The sequence below is a fragment of the Plasmodium brasilianum genome, chromosome 13 (genome assembly GCF_023973825.1).
Source record: "Plasmodium brasilianum strain Bolivian I chromosome 13, whole genome shotgun sequence".
Taxonomy (NCBI): domain Eukaryota; phylum Apicomplexa; class Aconoidasida; order Haemosporida; family Plasmodiidae; genus Plasmodium; species Plasmodium brasilianum.
Window position 1 is genome coordinate 794174 of NC_090126.1, and position 25182 is coordinate 819355.

The 25182-nt window shown below is 27.5% G+C and overlaps 4 protein-coding genes and 1 pseudogene across 5 annotated transcripts; 3 read left to right on the plus strand and 2 right to left on the minus strand.

Annotated features, from left to right (window-relative positions):
- Positions 1-1623: 1623 nt before the first annotated feature.
- MKS88_004850 (uncharacterized protein) lies at positions 1624-3477 on the plus strand (the record flags this gene model as incomplete). Its single annotated transcript, XM_067218060.1, has 4 exons — positions 1624-1729; positions 2411-2512; positions 2751-3017; positions 3215-3477. The coding sequence occupies 4 exons, from the start codon at positions 1624-1626 to the stop codon at positions 3475-3477; spliced, it is 738 nt and encodes a 245-aa protein (XP_067071231.1).
- Positions 3478-5657: 2180 nt separating this feature from the next.
- On the minus strand, positions 5658-6830 carry MKS88_004851 (ribosomal protein S18; the record flags this gene model as incomplete). The annotated part of the gene is made up of 1 exon (XM_067218061.1): positions 5658-6830. The coding sequence occupies one exon, from the start codon at positions 6828-6830 to the stop codon at positions 5658-5660; it is 1173 nt and encodes a 390-aa protein (XP_067071232.1).
- A 1603-nt stretch (positions 6831-8433) lies between these two features.
- MKS88_004852 (uncharacterized protein) lies at positions 8434-8754 on the minus strand (the record flags this gene model as incomplete). The annotated part of the gene is made up of 1 exon (XM_067218062.1): positions 8434-8754. One exon carries the CDS (start codon positions 8752-8754, stop codon positions 8434-8436), a length of 321 nt encoding a protein of 106 aa, XP_067071233.1.
- A 569-nt stretch (positions 8755-9323) lies between these two features.
- Positions 9324-19118, plus strand: MKS88_004853 (annotated as a pseudogene). The gene is made up of 4 exons: positions 9324-13815; positions 13932-18017; positions 18104-18477; positions 18969-19115. Coding segments are annotated over exons 1-4 (9099 nt in total).
- Positions 19119-21544: 2426 nt separating this feature from the next.
- MKS88_004854 (DNA replication licensing factor MCM5) lies at positions 21545-24795 on the plus strand (the record flags this gene model as incomplete). The annotated part of the gene is made up of 4 exons (XM_067218064.1): positions 21545-23496; positions 23787-23931; positions 24119-24228; positions 24726-24795. The coding sequence occupies 4 exons, from the start codon at positions 21545-21547 to the stop codon at positions 24793-24795; spliced, it is 2277 nt and encodes a 758-aa protein (XP_067071234.1).
- Between the last annotated feature and the right edge of the window lie 387 nt (positions 24796-25182).

The following is a 25182-nucleotide window of genomic DNA, read 5'->3' on the forward strand; positions in this document are numbered from 1 at the left end:
TGGTTGTGTTATTCTGTCACCTTGCCGCTGGAGTTCTCCCCCTTTACTGTCCTTAATACTTCCATTTTTTTTTTTTGTCCTTTATTAAAAAATCAATAGGGTTATACGTACTCTTAAATAAACCCATCTATGTAAAGAAAGAAATACAGAAAACACATTAAAATATACATATGTCGAAGTAAAACAAGTGGATAAATGCTATTCCATCATTAGACCTCTTTTACGTAATAACACAAGGGCGTACATATATTTGTGTAAAACATTTACGTAAAACATTTGCGTAAAACATTTGCGTAAAACATTTGCGTAAAACATTTGCGTAAAACAGGAAGTTAATTATGCTAGGAATATATGTGTAAAATTATCATTATAAAAATTTGGTTTTATTACGCCTCAACTTTTGAGAAATTTACGTTTTACATTATTCCTAGTTTTACTATATTTTACTTTATTTTACTCTATTGCTTTATTTTTATTTCATTTCTCAATTTTATTTTATTTTTACTATTTTTTTTTCTTTTTTTTTGTTTTCCCACTATTCGAACAAGTACATGAAAGAAATAGGTGAGCCAAAAAAAAAAAAAAAAAAAAAAAAAAAAAACAGGAGAAATAAAATAAAAATTAAATGAGGCAACGAATATAGTAAAAGAATTTTTACTTTTATAAATTCTATTTTCGCAATCGCTAATGCTAATAAAATAGAGAAATTTTCTTTTCAACGATTTTCAAAATATCATGAAATGAATGAATAGCACATTGCATTACTGTTATTCTTTCCAATGAATCTACAATTTTGAATTATATTTTTTCCTTTCTTTTTGCGTTCCTTTTTCGTTCCCTCTCTTTGCTTTTCCTTGGTTTTTCATTTTTTTCTTTTTTTTTTTTGTACTAACATACGAAGTACTATATATATGTATGCATATATATATGCATGCGTAATAGCAACACATTGGATGTCAGGATATAATTTTGTCGTACACTAACGAATAGAATAAATTATATATATATTTTATATATATTTATTCATATATATAAATATATACATATGAACAAATATTTATTTAATACTGTATATATGTGAGATGTAAAAAAAGAGATAAAATTAAGTTGAAACGGCTTATATATGTATAATATTTATACATGTATCATGTATGTATTTATATTTTCATATTTTTACGTATGTGCTACTCGCATATCATCGTTGACATATGCATACATGGGATTGTACGTTTTAGTATATACTAATAAAATGTTTATTCTTTTTTTTTTTTTTTTTTTTTTTTTTAACGTAGCTAAAATTATTTCACCGGTTTGCTAATGAGTAATGCATTGAGCAATTGACTATAAAAATATTTTTCTGATAAAACTTAGAAATTATTTTAATTTTTATATATATATTTACATACTCATTGACAAAAAAGGGAACAAAAAAAAAAAAAAAATAAATAAAATAATTAACATACATATATTTTTGTTAATTGTTTCTATATATATATATATAAATATATATATATATATATATATATATATATATATAATATATATATATAAATATAAAGGGGAAAAAAGAAAATTTCAAGATATGTATATATATATATATATATGCATTATATATATATAAAAATGTCAAAAAGAGTAAATTATTATGAAGTTTTAGGAGTTCCACAAGATGCTGATATAAGTGTAATCAAAAAGTCATATAGAACATTGGCCATGAAATGGCATCCAGGTAAACATACCTTTTTACAAAAAGAAGTTAATTGTATGACGATATGTTAAGTGTAACAAGAAGAAAATAATACATTTCGAAATTAAAATATGAACAATATCAAGTGGATATATGTTTTTACGTGCCATTGTTATTTCTTTATTTCGTTATTTCTTTATTTCTTTATTTCTTTATTTTATTTTTATATATTTTTTTTTTTTTTTCATTTTTTTTTCCTTTATTTTTTTGTGTTAATGATATTTTTATACCATCCATAACTTTGACCAGCATTTTTGGGCACGATATGCATACAAATTTTTTTATTTTTTTTATCCTATTTCTATGTAACAGTGTAATTGCATATGTTTGTAGCTGTGTTATGTGTTATTCAGAGTTTATTCAAATGTACATGCATGTATGACAAGTTTATATGAAGCTGGAGTGTGTAGCGGCTTTGTCATTGCATAATTTTTTGTTTTATACGAAGTGTAGCCCGTAAACAGATATTATATACGGATGCGTGTATGTACGTATATGTATATGTATGCCGTTTTAGAAATGGGAATTGAAATAAACGCTCATTTATTATATGCCACTAAATGGTTGTATGAAAAAGTTCCCCTTTTTTGTTTTCCATTTCCTTGCCTCTGTTCATGCCTTTTTTTTGTCCCCCTTTTTTTTTTTTTTTTTTTTCTTTTTCAGATAAAAACCCTAATAATAAAGCAGAAGCTACTGAAAGATTTAAGCAAATTTCCGAAGCGTATGAAGTGTTGTCTGACCCGAAAAGAAGAAGAAAATATGACTGTAATGAAATAATTATTTAAGAAAGAAAAAAAAAAAAAGAAAAAGAAAGAAATACTATAGTGATATATATATATATATGTGTATGTGTGTACATATTTTCTAATTGACGACGTTCCTCGCCCATGTTGTATTAATTTTTTCATTCAATTTTTCTTCAATTCTTCGTTAATTCTTCGTCAATTCTTCGTCAATTCTTCGTCAATTTTTTCATTTCTTTTTGTCCTTACCTTATTTTTAGTGTACGGAACGGATGAAAACTACATGGCAGGGGATAACGACGAATTTTCTAATTTTCATAAAAATTTTGGTTTTAACGATGCTCAAAGAATATTTGAAATGTTTTTTGGAGACTCCACTCCGTTCGGTAATGACTCCTTTTTCAGTGATGTAATGGGTTCATCTTTTGTCGATAAAAGAAGAGGAAGAGCAGGTAGATCGAATGACCCTTTTGATAATTTTTTTGGTTCATCCTTTAACATATCCTTTGGATCGCCTTCTTTTGACAGTAAAATTTTTAATTAACATATAGGAGCGTAAAGTCGCTTAAAAGAATTCTCAATATTGTATAGTGCCTATTATTTGCGCGAATTTAAAAACAAAAAAATAAAAATAATGTATGCGTACATTTTTAATGTTCATTTCGCAAATATTTAGGTTTATATTTGTCCTTTTTTTCACTCCTTTTTCTCTCTTTTTTTTTAGACTTTATGGATGGGGGATCTTGTTTTACATCCGTCGAAACATCAACATCAAATGGAGGGAAGTTCAAAAACCGAGTTGTGAAAACCTCCACTTCAAAAACAACTTCCATTGTTAACGGAAAAAGGGTTACACGAATTGAAACTGTTAAAACTTTGCCCAATGGCACTGTTGAACGAACTGTCACAGAACGGGAAGAAGATGGACGAGGAAATGTCAACGTAAGGCAGTTACCAGCGCACGAGTTAAAGAGAAACAAGAGATGAGCATTGAAAAAAAAAAAAAATAAATAAAATAATAAAAAAAAAATAAATAAAATAAAAAAAAAAAAAAAAAAAAAAAAAAAAAAAAAAAAAAAAAAAAAAAAATAATAAAAAAAAAAAAAATAAAAAAAAAATAAATAAATAAATATTAATAAAAGAGATGAAGAGATAAAGAGATGGTGAGAAAAGGTAAATATATACAGATACATACATATGGATAGAGAAATAAAAAGGGAAAAAAGAAAAAAAAAAAAAAAAATGTTGTAAAATGTTTAACATAATATGATTATTCCAAGTATTAATTATGCTTCACCCCACTGGGAAGATACATAAATATATATACATATGTATAGACACATATCATAAACACAGACATAATCATACCAACACATAGTTACCTACATGCATATATACATATATATCCATATATATGTACCTTTTTTTTTTTTTTTTTTTTTTTTTTTTTTATATATATATATATATATACACACATATAAATATATATTTATATATACATATATACATATACGTGGTGTAATTTAACTTTTTATTGTAAGACTATATTATATAAATATTCGATAACACAACTGCACGTAGTTTAGCTTACAATTTTCATCCCGCACCTTTATTATAATCCTTTTAGAAAAATAGATGATAAGTAGTACAATTTGTAGTTTTATTTATTCCTTTTTTTAAAAAATGATTGTATGTCATTTTATTTGTTTACAAATAAAATAACGCATATTGTACATACGTATATGTATATATGCATATCTATATGTGTATATATGTATAAGTATATATGTATATATATTTATTTAAATTAAAAAAAAATTTCCAAAAAATAGAAATCCTATTATAATGCACGTATATATAATATGCATGCCTATATATACGCATATGCAAGTGTAAACACTTAAGTACACTTTGATATATATATATATAAATACATATAATAGTAAGAATAAAAAGGTTTTTATAAGTGCAAATATTAATTAAATACCATATATTGGTATTAATTGTGTATGTCCGATGATTCTTGTGCATAGGCATACGTGCTCAAAAACCAACTAACATACATTAAAACCGACAAACTTAAGTACATAATCTTATACTTAATGAAGTATGCTCCAATACGCTACTTATATCTTTTTCCTTTTTTTATATAGTCCTAAGGTAAACACATTATACATATATATATATATATATATATATATATATATATATATGTACATGCATGTGTATTCATACTATTAGCGTAATTTTTTCTTATTAAAAAGCATATTCCTTTATGCGTCATCGAATCTACATGTATAGGTATAAATATATATATATATATATATATACGTAAATAGATGTAGATATATGTGGGCGTACGCGTTTACATATATTTATACAAATATCTCTGTACGTACGTATGTATATAAGTGTACCTCTCTTTTTTCTTCCTTCTTTTATTAACTTACAATAATTAAAAGTGAAACAATTAGGTGAAGTACATGCGTAGATAGATCGATACACACATAAGGCACTTTATGGAACGGAATCCTAACGTCTCACAGATATCTTGAATAACACATCATCGTCTCCCTCTTAAAGTACAAAATAAAGATAGCTTCAGTGTAATTAAGGGTTATTATAATGATTTTCCCCGTATATGTATAGAATTACAGCATTTCTATATTACACTGTTATACGTTCAGATGGTATAAAACACAACTAACTGAGGAGATGAACACGAATATACAGAGATTGCTTTAATTTAAAAAAAAAAAAAAAAAGGTAAAAAATATTCATTTTTGTGCAGAAATTTTTTTTTTTTTTTTCTGGTCAAAATAAATTTTGCTTCAAATTTGTAAGCGGATTTAAGCAAAAGGAACCCAAGGAAGAAGCAACACATGTTGCATTACAAACAAAGTGAGCACATAAGGATTAAATATGTGGAGGGGAGGGGAGGGGAAATGTCGAGATGGACAAAAAATATCAAATAATGTCAAAAATGAGAAATTGTCAAAAAGGACAACAATAATTCATATTTTTGAAAATAATTTCATAAAGCGTATGATACTACTCCTAAGAACGGGAGGAAAGTATATATCCAGCATTTTTAAAAACTGGTATTAGGGGTATATGCAATATTATGCAGTTGTGGTGTTTGCTTTAATTTTCATTCCTTTTACCCTTCAGTAGCTGAAGGAGTTTTCGTAATAATTTTTTTTATATCTCAATAACATTTTGGAAAACGTTTTGTCCGAATCGATGGTAAAATCGCTTACGTCATTAGTGGGAGATGTATCGGAAGCACTGTCTGGGGCGTGGGCTACTGTCTGGTTTGATCGGTCTGCATTTTTTTTGGACTCATAGGAGAAGTACTTGTAATAGTTCAAGGAGGGGTATTTATTAATCATAACTTTAAGAATTGCCTGAGCTCTTAAATCGTTAAACTGCATGTACCTGTGTAATAATTCATCAACAAGTAATTGCATAGGATCAATTAAAGGAATTAAATCATCTTTATCAGGTTTTCTATCATATGGATATAGAGCCATTCTTCTAGCTATACATATCGATTTAAAAATTTGAATTTGTTGTTTTCTTGTTGTCATATTAATTTTACGTGGTAATATTAAACCATTTTCACTAATAAAATTATGTAGTAGATGTGTATGCCTCCATATAAATGGACTCTTAATATTCAATAGTTTTCTTTTACTAAATGAGGGATTCCAGTACTTTTCATTTTTATCATTACATGTAATATTTTCTTCTTTATGTATATTAAAATACTTGATATATTCATCAGAATATATGTTATGTAGTTTATATTGTTCTTTTAATGACTTTTTAATTGCTCTTCTTTGTTTTTTTATCTCAACTATACTTGCTAGTTTTGAGTATTCGTTAAACTCATAAGTAATTTCTCTTCTTAAATCATTTACTTCTTTAAATGGATTCCAATATGGATCTATATAAATATCTTTATAACTTAAATTTGATACATGTTTTTTTTTTTTATTTATTCTTTCAAATATATTTTTTGTTATTCTTATTTCTTCTCTATTTAATTCTTCTATAACTGGTGAATTGTCATATTCTACACTATCTTTATCTACTTCTTTTTTCATCCTATATAACTCCTCAAAACATTCATCAAATAGTGCATTACAGGATGTCTCATTTGACACTTTTACTTCTTCTAATTTCTCATTTATCTTTCTTTTCCTTATATCCACTACATTATTATCACTGTTCTTATTTATGCGACTACCACCCCTTAGTCCTTTGGTTATAAATTTACACGCCTTGTTCATTCCCAATTTTGGAAGTAATATGCTCTGCAACTTGGGATGTTTCATTAGCATTTTTTCTCTATATTGTTTAAAACCTTCGTCAGATTTTCATAGAAGCAAATAAAGGAGCATACGTCGGGAAAACATATATCATCCTGATTTTCTTACACATACATATGGCAACAGAAATCCTTTTCAACATCTCTCAAAGGGAAAAGATTAAAAAATGAAGGTAAAAGGAAAAGAGTAAAATGTAAAATGTAAAATATAAAATGTGAAATGTAAAATGTGAAAAGTAAAAATTATACTTAAACAATGTGCTTGCGTACGGCACAGAAAGGACAGAAAATGTTAATTTTGTAAAATAAAAAAAAATAAAAAAAAATTATGTTAGTGTTATAAGTAGTAAATAAACGTCACTAGGTTCTTAACTCTCCTTTTGAAGCTTCTCGCTGATGTATGCTTTTGCGTAAATTCATTTTACTAAGGCATGCACCATACATATATATCCATATATCCATATATATATATATATATATGATTTATGCATGTATGTATGTATGTATGCAGATGTAATAGATATTTGCTTATATATAACGTGTGCGTAAAACTTTTTTCCTCCTTTCTCTGCGCTTTCATGTTTCTTTTTTGTCGTATACTCTGAGTCATAAATTATTATATTAGTATCATGTGTATATTTCTATTTTATACTTAAATAATCATAAATATGTAAGCATATATGTTCACATATATATCCACATATATTTTCACATATCATTTCAAAAATATTTGCACAAGTTTGAGCCCATTCCTTTTTTTTAATTTTGCGAAAACATGTATACAGTAATGCATTCGTATACTCATGCATATATACACAATTCTTACAAAGGAATGTGTCAATGCACACTTATACAATTTTTACACGCCTATGTGCATATGTCCACGTATAGAATTCTTACAAATCTCTGAGCAAATTCACACGTATACAAATACATTAGAGCCTCACTTCAGTATTTTGTTTTATCAAGGTGTATGAGCGAGCCTAATATAAATGTATTCGTATTTTTTAGAATTTTTTAAAATTCTTTACAATTTTTTATAAATATTTACCATATTTTTCAATATTTTACAATTTTTTTCAGTTCTTTACAAGTTTTTATAATTCCTTACAATTCTTCACAAGTTAAGACCATTTTTTTTTTTTTTTTTAAATTAGAATGTTTCTTTATTTTTGTGCTTACGGGTTTTAATATTTCTTAAAGCATTGAATTCTATGCTTTTTTAAGAAAAATAGCAAATTATCTTGTTTTTCATTTTTTATTAATAATTTTTTTAATTTTTCAATATTTTGATTTTTCAATTTTTCAATTTTTCAATTTTTTAATTTTTTAATTTTTCAATTTTTCAATTTTTCGATTTTTCAGTTTTTTAATTTTTCAATTTTTCAATTTTTCAATTTTTTAATTTTTTAATTTTTTAATTTTTTAATTTTTTAATTGTTTAATTTTTTAATTGTTTAATTGTTTAATTGTTTAATTGTTTAATTGTTTAACTTTTCAATTTTTCAATATTTTAACTTTTCAAATTAAAAATTTTTCAATTTTTTACCTTTTTTTTTTTTATTCTCCTATATTTTGTTCAAGAGTTTCCTCCTTTTTTTGGAGCGTTTTTAGTTACAAACTTCTATATATATACATATATAAATATATACATGTATGCACAAATGTTTATCTAATCGTAATGTGAATACTATAGATATAGTAATATTATGGACATTGTTCTTAAGGAAATACCTTTTGTACATATTGCGTCCTTTCGTTTTCGTATTCATATTATTCTTATTCATATTAATGTTTCTATTTGAGTTATTATTCCCATTCATACTAGCATTCCCATTCATACTAGCATTCCCATTCATACTAACATTCCTATTCATGTTATTATTCTCATTCATACTATTTTTCCTGTGCATGTAATTATTCCTGTTCATGTAATTATTCCCATTCAAATTATTATTCCTGTTCAACTCTTTCTCTTATTTATTTTTCATATTTCGCCTATTTTTCCTTTCCTTCCTTCTCTTTTTTTTACATGCGCGAGAAGCGGGTAACGCTCAATTGTAATTGTTGTAAAATTGTATAGCATCTGACAAAAGGTTTTAATGATCTGAAATTCTTCTTTGTTTATGATGCGTTTCTGATATGTTTCTGGTGTGTTTGTACAAAATGTGATAGTTTATTTTATTTTACCTTTTTTTTTTTTTTTTTTGTAAGAGTTTATCTTTCATTAGATATATAACAAAAAGGTAGCTTTTTTGTTTTTATAAGAAGCAATTTCTCCATGTTCCTACCTAAATAGATATCATATTATTAAGATAATAGATTGTTTAATCGCATCTCTATTTTTGCCTCATCTCAATGTATTATCACACCATATTTACATCCATATTTGCTCGCATATTACCTTTGTTTTACACGTGTTTTACTAATCTCTTTTATGACTATAGTTCCTCTGACTTGTTTATATCCCTTTCTTTCCCAAAAGTAATTTACTTAAATTATGGGATCACTTCAATCAGAACCCAGTATAAATAGTAACAAACACATAAATAATAATGATCATATTGAAAACATTCAAAAAATTGATAGTGTTGGAAGTATTGATACAAATAAAAACTTGGGTGTATGTAAAAACGTTAATATAATAAGAAAACCCACTCAAGATGACTATAGTTATTTGAACAATATAGGTAAATACGAAATAATATATTCCTATTTGAACAGAAATGAAAAAAATGGTCTATTACTACTACAAAGAGAAAAGGAAAAGTTTGTAAAAAAAGACAATTCTTGCATCGACAATTCTTGCATCGACAAGTCCTGTATCGACAAACATGATGTTATTGAAATATTTTATGAACAGTTAATAAAATATAATTTAGACCTAGAGTTATACAATGACAAATTATACATATCATTAAAATTTTTGGATAATATTGATATGATAGTTCCATATCTAAAAAACGAAATTTATTTTGAAAAAAAAAAGGGAGAAAATATTATCTTACTACTAGCCAAGAAATATGAAATGTCAGAAGCACTAATGAAATCTATATATATAAAGGATAAAATTTATAAATTCTTCAACAGCAATAAGCAAATAGATGAACATTTCATCAATAATGATTTTAAAACAAACTACGATTTATATAAATATATTGTACTTCGAAATTTTTTCCCTTTTACAAATGACTTCCTCATTAGAGTTAACAGTACGAACAAGGAAGATCTTACCGAAAAACTGCCTACCAGAGTAAATGAGTATAGATATGGTTTCATAGATAACAATTACCAAATAAACGATCAGCCATGTATAAATGTAGATGAAACGCACCAAATAGATAGAGAAAAAAAGTTCTGTCAGATTAACAAAGCAAGTTCACCTGAAGAACAAGCTTCATATAACGACAGAAGGAATGATGAGATAATGAATTATGGTACAACACATAATCAAAGCAGTAGGACATTCAGTTTAAATCTAAATATTGAAAAAGCATATGAAAAAAAAAGGAAGCATGTTTGTAAAGATAAGGTCTGCAAAGAAACAAAGAACGATGAGAGGGTAACTATTATTCGAAAAAGAAAAATTTTTCAAAATGATACATCTCTCAGAGTATGTTATAGCAGTTTGGGAATCCACGAGGAGGAGCATAAACTCCTGGATATGAGTGAAAGCAAGTTAAACAAATATTCTTCGCAGGAAAATAGTGAAAACGGACCTAAACATAAATCAAATAGCGCGAACAATCTGAACAATCAACATAACGGCGATGGTTATGTGCCGTGTGAACGAAGGGAAAGCACCGAGAAGAGCGTAATTAACGAAAAGTTTGTGCAGATCAGAGCAAACACATTGAGAAAAGGAGATAGTCCATATGAGATATTAACAACAGAGGGAGAAATAGAAATGATGCAAAGGAATAAAAAACTTGAGGAAAAAGTAGATCGAAAGAGCATGCAAAGAACAATATTTGAAAAAGAAGAGTTACTAAGAATGGCAAGTGAAAAAACAAAAAGGAGCAAAGAAGAAAGAATTTTTAAAAGAATGGATATATTTACTAATGAAAAGGAATTTAAAAAAAAATTATTAGAGGAAAATAAAATTAGAGAAAGAGAAGAAAAACGGAAGGTAAAGGAAGAGAAGAATAAGGAAAGGGAGGAGAAGAAGAAGGAAAAAGAAGAGAAGAAGAAAGAGAGGCAAGAAAGACAAAAGGAAAAAGAAGAAAAGAAGAAAGAAAGGCAAGAGAGACGGAAAGAGAGGCAAGAAAAGCAGAAGAAGAGGGAAGAAAAACAGAAAGAAAGAGAGGAAAAGCAGAAGAAGAGGGAAGAAAAACAGAAAGAAAGAGAGGAAAAGCAGAAGAAGAGGGAAGAAAAACAGAAGGAAAGAGAGGAAAAGCAGAAGGAAAAGGAAAAGAAAAAGAGACAGAAAGAAGAGGTTTTAAAAATGTTGAAAGAGGAAAAGGAAAGACTAAAAGAACAAAAGAAAAAACTGACCGAAGAAAAAAAAAAATTAAAAGAAGAGGAAACCAAACTAAAAGAAGAAGAAAAAAAATTGAAAGAACAAATGTTAAAAAATGTAAGAGAAGAACGAAAAATTATTAAGGAGTTGAAATATGAATATAAAAAAATTAAAATAGAAGACCATAATATTTCAAAGGAAATATTAAAAAATAATAGTAGGAAGGTAAAAGAAAAACAAAGGGAGATGATAATAAGCGATTCGTTTAGTTATTCCGCTAACAAGAAAATATTAAGAAAAAAGAAAGAAATTGTTCTACTGAACATGAGAAAGAATGAAAAAAACGTAAAAAATGTAAGAAGTATAGATAACGATAACTTATCAGCTGATGGTAATTACACTATACGCGAAAATTTGCATGTACAAGAAGAGGGTAAGGGATCCGAAGACACATTAGGAGGAGAAGATGAAAAAGGGGATATACAGATTAATAGAATATTAGGTGATGATCAAAACAATCTAAAAAATGAAGGTATCACAAGTATATTTTATCAAGTTAAGGATAATAACAGAGTAATGAAGGGAAGAGGAAAAAATACAAAAATAGATCAAATATGTGATCAAGCAGAGGATGTATCAATTACAACGAAAGAACAAAATATTCAAGATAATGAAACTTGCAGTGATACGAACAATGCAGTAGTTGGACAAGCAAATATATCCAAAATAAATAGATGTTATGAAATAAAGAGGAAAAATTATTATAGCTGTTCCTTATATACAGCAGGGGATTTATCGAAAAGAAGAAAAAAAGGAAACGACATCATTGGAGGGGTTGAGATGGGAGAGACCAAAATTGGTAGGGTTAATACTGAAAGGGATAGCATAGGAAGGGGTAGTTCCTCAAGGGGTCCAAAGTGGATGGATTCGGGGTTTAGGGAAAGGAGAAGTGGAGGCATTATACACATACCTAACAATGTAATGGAGGAAGAGGTAGCGGAGAGTATTATATTAGGTAAACATGAAAATTACGAGAAAGATAAGAAAAAAAGGAAGGAAAAAAAAAAAATATCATTATTTGGTCAGGTGAAACCAGTAGATCTTATAAGAAAAGGAATTGATGCGTATAAAATTTTGGAAAATGAGGAAAATTTATATGTGGATGTTCTAATTATAGGTGCAGGTATATCTGGGCTTGCTGCTTCCTATTATTTAAATAAATGTAATGCAAATTTTTTAGTTATTGAGGGTAGAGATAGAATAGGTGGTAGAGCCTTCTCAACCATATTACCTCAAAGAATTATAAATAACAAAACTTTACCCGAAACTGTTGTTGATTTAGGAGCTAATTATTTACACTGCTGTGATAATGCAGATTTGCTGAAAGAGGAAGTAAAGAAAGAGAGGGATGACAATATATTTGAAGAGTTAGAAAAAGAATATTATACTGAAGATGAGGATATGTTAGCATCCGAACTAAAAGTGAATGTTAAGGAGAAAAAAGGTGTAAGAAAAAATAAGCCAAAAAATAAAGTAGTAGCAGTGGAAGCAGCAGCAAGAACAGGCGCATCCACAGGGGCGAAGAAGAAAAAGAAGAAGAAGCACAAAAATTATGATGCAACAAGTAATGAAATCAATAATGATAACCATCTTGACCAATTTGATATGAACATAATGGAAGGCAAGTTATTGAATAATATCAAATTATTCAAGGAAGAATACATAAAATTATTTAGTGAGTCAAATAATCCATGCTTTCATGATTACATTAACAATGATAATATGTTTAAACGCTGTAGTACTAACCTACACAGTAAAATACATTGTTATACCAAGGATAGTACATTCTCTTTACATCATTTCAAAAATGATGAAGGAGGACTGTACAGTGAATATGATTACGTCCACACAAAGAATGAAAAGAATAGGAGGAAAAAAAAATTAAAAAAAAGTATGCTATTTATGATAAGAAACAATGTGGATAATATTTGTTATCTTTATAAAAATTATTATAAAGAAAAGAAAAAAGATATTTTCAATTTTTTAAAAAGTATAGATGAAAATATATATTTGTATAACAACTTAAGTGATGATACTTTACTTAGTTCAGCTCCAAAGACTACTATTAATTGCACTTTTAAAAATGAAAATAAGAAATTTAAAATTTTGTCAGTTAATAAAGATACAAGAAGAAGAAGAGAATATGACAAATCATTAACTCAACTTGCTCAGAAATTAAAACCAAAAATTTCATTAGTATGCGGAAAAGATAACTGGGAGTCCACCTTTTATGCATATTGGTATAATAACGAAAATGGAAAAAAAATTAAAAGCTTTAAAATTTATAGAATTAACTTATTGTGTGATAAAATTAGAGTAAGAGCTGCTAGAAAAATAAGAATATTTCTATTCATCAATGAGAGCATATATGATAATTGTCGAAAAGAAATAGAAAATGCAAATGATGATAATAAAGCAAGCTATAGTGATAATACTACGGAGGTTGATCAAAAAATTCTATCCTTACAAAACAGTAAAGAGGAAAAAGGAATAAACGAAGAAAAAAAAAAAAAAAAAAAAAGAATATTTTTTATGAAAAAGTTGATCATGATAAAACTCGTCTGAAAACATGTAATCATAATAAAATAGACATAAATGAGGTTAAAAATAAATTAGATGAGCTTAAAGAAAATTGTGAAAATAGTACTAGCGATGGAAGGTATGAAAAGGAGACCAACACGGAGCACGAGCCGAGTGAGTCGTGCTTTTTATCCCCTGCGAATGAGCCGAAACTCCCGAGTGAGTCGTACATTTTGTTTCCTTCAAATGACCCAAAACACCTGAACGAGTCAAGTAAGATTCTTAATTTGGGATGTAATAAGGACAAAAATGATAATAGCAACAATAGTGGTAGTAACGGTAATAGTAATGAACATACCAAAAAAAATAATAGCATCAATGCCAATGGTAGTAGTGGCAATGGTAGTAATGCCAATGGTAGTAATGCCAATGGTAGTAATGCCAATGGTAGTAGTGGCAATGGTAGTAATGCCAATGGTAGTAATGCCAATGATAGTAATGCCAATGGTAGTGATGCTAGTGAGAGCAATACCAATGCTTGTGAGGCGGAGGGGGGAAACGAAAAAGAGTTCGTCGCAAATTTGGACGCCCAAACATACGATTTACCCGAAATGAAAGTGGGATGTGAAAAAAATATGAACATGTCAGAAAAAAAAAAAAAAAATTCCAAATATTACATAGCTGGATCAAAGAATGGAAATATGAAAAAGAAGGTATCTACTATTGATTTGGACATATTGAATTATGATAAGGATCTGATAATTTATGATAATTATTATAATTATGGGGAAGAGTATTATAAGATTGTACAAGCAGGAAATGTGTGTGAGTCAGGAAAAAAGAAGAACATAACTAAAACCGTTTTGTATGATGATATGAATAAAAGAAGAAGTTTGTGGGATTTATTAATGGAATGTACAGAAGAAATATTTAACGAAATGAATATAAATCGAAAAAATTTTTCCATGGAAGAATGGAAAATGTTAATGGTTACATTACAATCAAGATATGGTTATGGTAGTGATTTAAGAGAAACATCCATAGCTATGTCAAGACTTCCATTTTCCAGCTACATGGATATTGATATATGTCCAAATTATGGTAGTAATAATTATATATCTAAAAATATAAAATATTATGATAAAATTAAAAAAAATGAACAAACTCCTCATATTAGATCATTTAAAGATGATAGTAGTGCCGACCAAATTGTCCTTGATGGCTGGAAATGGATAATTGACTACCTATCAAAAGATATACAGAATAAAATTTTTATTAACACAGTAGCTGAGCTTGTTCATGTAAAAGATGAGGGGAAAAAAAAAGGAAAAGAGGAATTTTTTTCCCATAGTAATACAAAAAATGAGCAAACTTGTCAAGAAAAGAGATATCCAAATAATGGTAATAATACAAACAAACATTCTAATAACAAAACTAATATGGAATCATATGTTGTAGGTAGCTTTAGCAATTATGTAAAGGAACGCGATTGCAATAATGCTTCTTACGAAAGTGATAACTATGATAAAAACTGTTCTAAAGGGAAAGAACTAACAGGCAAAGATATGGGGGAAAGTAGCCTTAATGGAAGAAATATCCCTCCAATGGGTGTTGTCATAAACGATATGAAGGATACACAAAGTTCACATATTCCCTATGAGGATGCATCAAAACTTTTAAAAAGCAGCTATAAAGAGTGCTATAACAAAGAGGACTATAGTGTTCTTGTTAAATGTAAAAGCTATGACACGTCAAAAAATATAAACAATAATTTTCATGGTACATCAGACTTAAGTAACTTCAATTATTTGAATGTAAATATATATGCGAAATATGTGATAGTTGCTGTACCTTTAGGTTGTTTAAGAAATAATGATGAGAAAAAGAAAAATATGCATCGAAAAACACAACTCGAATTTCAGCCCAAATTACATCCACTAAAAGTTAAAGCACTTAATAATTATAAAATGGGAAATCATAATAAAATTATTTTACGATTTTATCCTTTTAATTTTATATGGCCTTTTGATAGTTTACAATTAAATTGTATAGATCAAAAATTTCAATTTCTTAATCTTCATGCATATGGAAAAGTTGGTTGTGTTTTAGTTCATTGTTTTCCACCTTGGTCATGTACATATGGATATATTAAAAAAGAATATTTCATTGTTAATGAATGTTTATATACATTAAATAAAATGTTTGAAAGAAGTGGGAAACGGTTACCTATATTAGTTGATTATATTATTACTAAATGGCAAGATGATCATTTTTCTTGTGGTTCTTATGCATATCCATATGTTAATTGTAATGATAATGATTTAATTTATTTAAGATCTCCTCATCCTATTGATAATCCGAAGGTTGTTTTTTGTGGGGAATATTTATCAAAGAGCTACTTCCAATGTGTTGATGGGGCATATGATACGGGTATTCGTGCAGCTGAAGATATTGCTCATATAGGATTGAAGTTAAGGAGTTATGATACTAAATATTATAACACAGATGTCTTTTTTTTTCCTGATAATACATGCCCCTTTACCAATATCCCTTTACCTAGGATAAACAATTCTCTTATAGGTTTTTATATCACCGATGGAAGTGATGAGGCGTTAACAGATTATGAAAGTTCGTCTGATGATGAAGAGGGATGTATATCTAATATTCCATCATCAGTTGTTAAGGAAGAATATGAATTTTTGTCCTATTCCTTAGGAAAAATTCTTCAGTTCTTCAATAATTTAAAGGGTCAAGATGTTTGTAAAAATCGGAAAGAAGACAAGGAGAGAAAGAAAAGGAAACAGAAGGAACAGATAATGAAGAATGAAACAGAAGTACTTGAAAAAAAGGAGTCTTTGAACAATATATATCACAGTTATAAGGATGAAGCACGAAAAAATGAACCGTTAATTAATTATCAGCAAAAATGTACATACAGCGGCACAGATAATCATAAGAGCAGTTACTCAGATTCTAACCTTGATGGGAACGACAAAAAAAATAGTGGCATATCGAGTAGCATACCGGAATCCCTAAGTAGAAACCATCCGATTGACATGTGCAATAAGCCTAATAGCAAGGATGATTTCCCAGTGGGAGATATACAATATGAAGGTGCTGAAGATTCCCACATGAATGAAAGAAGAGATATATTAATATATGATAACCCTGGAACAAGTGAAAATTTAAAAGACTCAAACAGTCCAATGGAGAGTAATGAAAGGACAAATATGACGAGTTATATAGCTTCGAACACTGTTCTCGCTGCACATGCAACGTGTAGTTCGCATGTGGGAGGAAACATCACCAGTAGTCTTAAAGGCTATCCACGCAAAGATGTAAATGTTAAAGAAAGTATATTTCTTAATAAATATTACAACAATTTAGACGTATACATTGATAAATATATGGTAAAATTTAACGATATTGTTTTTCGCAATTATAATAATATAGAGTTAAATTTGTTAAGAAAAAAAGAAGATGCTGTTATTACTCCTATTTTTATAAAATCAAAGTTTTTGATGTGTCGGTCGTTGTCAGCAGTTTTAAATAAATATTATCGTTTCCAATTTTTTATACAAAAAGAATTGTTTTCAAAAGTTCAAGAGGTGAAGGATGAACTTCTGCATTATTTCAATTTTAGTAATTGTAAATATAGAGATATTTTATTTTGTCATGAAGAAAAAATAAATGATGATATAATTAGCGATGAAAAGAAGGAAAAAAATGTAGTAGATGCAACATGTGACGGTATTTTTTATGAACAGGCAAGAATTAGCTCAATAATTAAGGAAGTCGATGGCACGAATCATGGTACCAATATGAAAGGAAATATTCAGTTTTGTTCCGATGAAACTCATTATGTCAAACGGAGTAACATAAACGATAGTGTAGCAAATGATAACATAGAGAAGAACAGCATTAATGGAGGTTTTGTTGAGAAGGATGTTATAATTAGTAATAATAAAGTTAATACTAGTTGCCTGAACAGTGAATGCAAAAATGATGAATATTCTTGTAAAAATTATGAACATGACATAATAAATAACGTAAAAACTACTAAACGAAATGAAGAATGTGTAAACAGTATAGAAATAAATCAAAAAGAAAGTGTGCACAAACAGCTAGATATAGATAAAAAAAAAAAAAAAATCTGTATATTCATAACAGACGAATATGTCAGTTAAATGGTTATTTAAAATATGTATTAAATCATATATTAATAACAAAAAGATTTATAGAAGAAAATATCAGAAATATAAATAATTATAATAAAATAAAATTAAATTCTACAGATTTTGTTTTTTTTTTTTGTTATCTCTTACAATATATTATGAAAGTAATAAATTATGATTTATATCATAATTGTATTGATTATAATATAATTATTCAATTATTATGTGATTATGTATATTACTTAATATTTTATAAACATGATGCATTATGTTATAAATGTATGAATGGAGGAGAATTAATTATATGCGATTTTTTAAATTGTGCTAATGGATGGCATTCCTACTGCTTATCTTCAAACACGGATGAAAGTGAAAATAAGCTAGGTAGTCTGTGGTTTTGTCCAGAGTGTGTTAGCACAAACGTATCCCACGTTTATAAGGTAATTTGCCAAAACCAAAAATAAAACAATATAGTATAATGTTATATAATATAGTATAATACAATATAACATATTTTGTGTGCATATGGCCATGAAAACAATATTTGTATGGATGTAGAAAAGATATATGCTAACCTTTTTGTATATATAGCTTACCCTCTACATGTAGTTTGCATTTTGTTTATTTTGCTGTAAATGGAAAGGGTGCTTTTTATTTGGTGTCTTCCATATAACTTCCCCCTTTAATTTTGTATTTTTTAATTTTTTATTATTTTATTATTTTATTATTTTATTATTTTGTTATTTTATTTTATTATTTTATTTTATTATTTTATTTTATTGTTTTATTTTATTGTTTTATTTTATTATTTTATTCTATTATTTTATTTTATTATTTTATTCTATTATTTTATTCTATTATTTTATTTATTATTTTATTTTATTTTATTTTATTTATTTTTTTTATTGCCCCCCTTCACTATTCTTATCAGAGGGGATGCTATAACCAAAATGAGATCATACAGAATTACTGGAAGAGAAGAGTTTACATTTATAAGGTGAAATTCTTTTTGTCAAGAACTCGAAGAATTAGAAAGAGATTAGACTTACTACAGATGGAACTGTCTAAAAGGTTTCATTGATATTTTTATAGTTCGTACGTTTAATTTTTTTTTCTCCTTTTTTGTACATTATATATATATAATGTATTTTACGTATTTTTTGGGAATTCATTATTGTACTGGCATTTTTTGTACTTGCATTTCTTTTTACATAATAAAGAAAAGCAGTTACATTGGTTTCACCAATATTTTAATTGATATTTTATGGTATTTATTCAATTTTTTTTTATTTAATTCAATTCAATTAAATTTAATTTATATTTTTTTTTTTTTTTGTAATATGTTTTTCCTTTTTTTTTTTAAATTACACATTATCCTATTCAAAATTTTAAATATAATCCTTTTTAATATTCGCGTGCAACATTTTTATTAATTTGTTCATGTATGTACTTATGTATATATATATGAGCAAACATGTATATACATATGTCTATATATGCGCGAATATTACAAATTATTATCAAGTGTATTTGAATATACCAGTTATTTTTTTATCTAATTTTTTCCGGTATATATGCGAATACACGCATTTATTCATACACATAGTTACTATTCCAAATGAGCGCCATTTACTTATTGATGTTATGTTGAGGGCTTAAATATACACATGAATTCGAGTACATATATACATAATATGTACGTATATATAAACAAGGAATTATACACACATGTAATGGACACAAGATAGTGCCTATATACCCTACTTTTTAAGATCCTCTGCCTTAGTACCTTTGTATATTTGTTTATTTTTTTGGAGCGTTACCCAAAAATAAAAAAAACATACATATATATATTTATACATACACGCATATGTGCACACAAAGAATTCGCTTAAGATCTTAAAATTGATGAACTTTTAAGAGACAAAGTAAATAGATGTAAACGCACAAGAGGAAAATTAAACTATTGGAAAAAAAAATAAAAAATAAAAAATAAATGACTATGCGTACACACACTTACAAATGTACGTTACGAAGTTATATACTTTTCATTTCTTAATAAAAGGAATATTATAATTGTTTGCTGCGTGTCCTAAATTTGAAGGGATTTTTTTTTTTTTTTTTCCCCTCTAATGTCTATGTTTAAAGAAGTAGGGAAAAGATCCTTATGACTACTGTTTTATTATTATTATTAATGATATCTTAATTTTTATAGTTTATTTTTATTTATTTTTTTTTTTTTATTTGTCTTGGTTTTAAATAGAGTTAATATTCGAAGTCAATGTTTATCTTTAAACTTGGTATATGCACGATAATGAAAAGTAAAGGTATCGTACGAAGAATATATGAAATATAACAATATTTTTATTTGATTTAATTTAGTTTAGATAAATTTAGCTGAATTTAATTGAGTTTAATTCAATTCACTTCACTTTAACATAGTTCAGTTTTATTTAATTATTCTTGTTTGTCCTTTTTAAACGCAAACTTACACATTTACAAATCGCTTTTATTTTTGTCGGGAATAGGCAAAGTCGGTAAAAGTAGAATAAAGTAAAATTTTTTTTTTTTGAAAATAAATAGTGCTACCAAAGAAATACACCGTAAGTAAACAATGGTAAACTTAATGTTCCATGTAAAATGCATAAAGTGAAGTAAGATTATGTAGCAGTTGAAATTTTTTTTTTTTTTTCTTTTTTTAGTTCTTGTAAAAAACAATAAAAAGTTGAGAAAATTTTCAAAATTGAGAGTTACTAATACAGCTAAGTAAATGCTAAACCATGTAAACAAAATTTATTATTTACCTTTTATATATAATATACATAAATCTTATTTTCAATTTTTTTTCGGGAAAATATACACTCCAGAGGCTTGTACATTTTTCAGCTTAAACATTTTTATCCTTAAAAATTACATAGTTTGATTATGCCAATATATTAAGCTATCTGATCATTTTTATATAGTAAAAGCGAAAAAAAAAAAAAATTGCATATTTTTTATGTATTTTCAAGAAAAGAAAAAAAAAAAAAAAAAAGGGAACATATCATAATACAAATATTTAATTTACGAAAGTACCCCCGAATAAAGTTATGTATAAAATATATGCATTGCCCAAGTACATATATTGTGACAAATTTCATTACGATATAAATTAAATGAACTAAGAAAACTTTGGATTACAGAAGATATATGATTGATCAGGGGTGATGAAGACTTTTTAGGGTTTAAGGTTTATTTAACTTGATATAAAAACTGCAATTTAGGCATTCACATTAGAAATTCACGAAGATAGCGCACCAGGGGATTTATTTCTTTTTAATTATTACACCCTATCGCACTGCGCATATTTATTATACATTATATATTTTCTGTGTGTAAATATAGCGCACCATATCTTGATGCATATATTTCCATTTTTATATTAACCTTTTTTCGAATTAATTTGTAATCCGAGCGCCCGGTGTACACGCGTAGAGCCCATTTTTCTTGTACAACAATAGTGGAAGGATGTTAGGAATTCAAGAGGGACAGGCATTTTTCAATGCAGCTAGAAATCCAAATAATAGACCGGAGAATAATATAAGGATAGAAGATAATTTACCAAGTCTGAATGAAGTGTATAATTATTTTCAAGATTTTTTATCAAGATATTCTTCAAACACGTTAAAAGAAGGTAATTTAAAAAGGGCATTATTTGAAAATGTAAAGAACAATAATTTTACATTGGACTTAAAATTAGATGACATATATAAACAACAAACAGTATTTGAAAATAATGAAATAAGTGCAACACCAATATCAGAAAGAAAGATGAAAAAACATGAAAATTATTCTGCTATATTAGCTAGAGCATTATCAGAAAGACCATTAACTTATTTGCCAACAGTTGAAAGAGTATGTTATGAAGTATGCGAAACGGCTAATATATTAAATGAAGAAGATGAACATTTGAATTATATTCAAATTAATTTACTCAACACATTTATAAGACCTACACCTATACGAGGATTATTAGCAGCAACACAAGAAAGATTTGTAGTCGTTCCTGGTATTATTGTTCAAGCTAGTAAACCTCAGCATAAAATGAGAAAAATTACATTACAGTGTAGGTACTGTGATCATAAAATGTCTATTGATGTACCACTATGGAAAGATAAACCTCAGTTACCTCCATATTGTAGATATTCATCTACCATGAAATCATCAATGGGTGTATCAAATCCTATGGATAATCAGTTAGGATGTAATGGTGTTTTAGAACCATATGTGATTTTACCGAATGAATGCACTTTTGTTGATATACAATCATTGAAGATGCAAGAGTTACCCGAAGCTGTTCCTACAGGAGATATGCCTAGACATTTACAATTAAATGCTACTAGATATTTATGTGAAAAGATGATTCCTGGTGATCGAGTTTTTGTACATGGAGTACTAACTTCATATAACCCTAACCCTAAACCTACTAGAGCTGATGGAACGAACTTTTCTTATTTACATGTTTTAGGATTTCAAAAATATGATGATATGACTGGTAATGATCTAAATTTTGACGTTGAAGAAAGAAATGAATTGACATTATTAGCTGCTGAACATGATATACATGAAAAAATATTTAAATCTGTTGCACCTGAGTTATATGGAATGGATGAAGTTAAAAAAGCTTGTGCATGTTTACTATTTGGAGGTACAAGAAAAAGAATTGGTGAAGAGACAAAAATTAGAGGAGATATTAACATGTTAATGTTAGGTGATCCATCTGTTGCTAAGTCACAAATATTAAAATTTGTAAATAGATGTGCGCCTGTTTCGGTTTATACATCTGGTAAAGGTAGTAGTGCAGCAGGATTAACAGCAGCTGTTATGAGAGATAGCCAAGGAGTTTTTTCCTTAGAAGGAGGTGCTATGGTCCTAGCTGATGGAGGGGTTGTATGTATTGATGAATTTGATAAAATGAGAGATGATGATGTTGTAGCTATTCATGAGGCTATGGAACAGCAAACTATTTCTATATCAAAAGCTGGTATTACCACTATGTTAAATACAAGATGTTCAGTCATTGCTGCTGCTAATCCATCTTTTGGTTCATATGATGATTCGCAGGATACTACAGATCAACATGATTTTAAAACAACCATCCTCTCTAGATTTGATATTATATTTTTATTAAGAAATAAACAAGATATTGAAAAAGACACATTACTATGTAATCATATCGTTGCTTTACATGCATCAAAACATAAATCACAAGAAGGGGAAATACCTCTATCAAAACTTACCAGATACATACAATATGCCAAAAAAGAAATTGCCCCTTTACTTTCAAAAGAGGCACGAGATTCTTTAAGAAATTTTTACGTTCAAACAAGGGCTGAGTATAGGGGCGATAGACGATCGGTTACCAAGAAAATACCTATCACCCTACGGCAACTCGAGTCGTTAATTCGACTGGCGGAAAGGTTCGTGCGTACATGAGTACGCGCATACGTACATAAATGCATACATTCGAACATATGCTTCCATTTATGTGCCTGTGTATGTGTATATATGTGTGTATGTATGTGTATATATGTGTGTATGTATGTGTATATATGTGTGTATGTATGTGTGTATGTATGTGCATGTATGTACGCATGCACGTTACGATATTTTACTCATGACTGATTTCGAATAAATGCGAACAACTTCATGTGCCCCTAATGACAAGTGCTTTAATTCAAACTTCCAAACACGTTTTCCCTTTTTTTAGTTTTGCTAAAATGGAGTTATCTCAGTTTGCCACTGAAAAGCATGTACAAATGTCTATTGACTTGTTTTCAGCTTCAACTGCTGAAACAGCAAAGCAATGTTTGATATTTGAAACCATGTCCCCTTTAGAACAGAAAGCTGTTAAGGTTTAAAGAAAAGAAGAAAAATTATTAAAGATGCCTTATTCTTTTTTTTTGCACTTTCACATATTTAAATAATAAATGCTTATAATAACTGCTATGTTTGCTACGTTATTTATTTGTATACATTTCTTGTTTACTTTTTTACGTATTTGTTTATTTTATTATATTATTTTATATTTTTTTTCATCAGCAAGCAGAAGATGCTATATTGGGTAGACTTGGAAGGGGACAAAGAGCATCAAGGGTAAATTTATTTAGGGAGCTTCAATTAAGAGGTTTTGATCGATCGGCCTTATCGAAGTAAATAAAATAAATTAAAAACATAAGGGCACATGAGTCCTGATCAATAGCATTATAAAAAGTGACAACATATATATATTTATGTACCTAATATGCATATATAAATATATGCATGTCCATGTATCTATGTAGAATATATATACACACACGTGCCTATACGTATTTGTAAACAGTGAGGAATAAAGCTTTCTACGTACGGTTCATTTTGTTCAGCCTTAAATTTAATTTTTGTCGTACCTTTATTACCCTATTCCATTTTATTCACAAATTTATGTAAAACGTGTTAATTACTTTGACTTAAATTAAGCAGTTGGGCAATTAAACAATTAAGCAATAAAGCAATAAAGCAATATATTTATCTTTTACTTTTATGTTTTGTTTTATGCATTCATTTATATATCATTTCGTTAGTATTTTAAACAGTATTACAACGAGCTATTTACATATATGCATGTGCTTATGTATAATTATTTCTATTTTTTCTTTAAATTTTTTAGAGCACTGGCTATACTCATTAAGAAGGGAGAACTTCAAGAAAGGGGCGATCGTTCCGTCAGACGCTGTTGAGTTATTTACATTTTTCCATTATATGCCACGTTACCTTATTTTTTTTTTTCCGTTAATTTCTACACCAGTACTATATATATATATATATATATATATATATATATATAAGTATATACATACATATGTATGTATGTATGTATGTATACACTAATTGTATATTTTTTAATTGCTATTTTGAAACCCTAACTTTTTATTAGTATCTTAGCATCAAATTAGTGTACTATCTTTTTAGCTTTTTAAAATAAAATTTTTTTCAAACTGTTTACTTTAATTTCAATAAATATGTGTTATTATGTTTTCTTTTACTAAAAAATAAGGTACGTACGCATAAATATATGTTTATATATATATATATATAAATTATACATGTATGTGTAACCTCCTAAA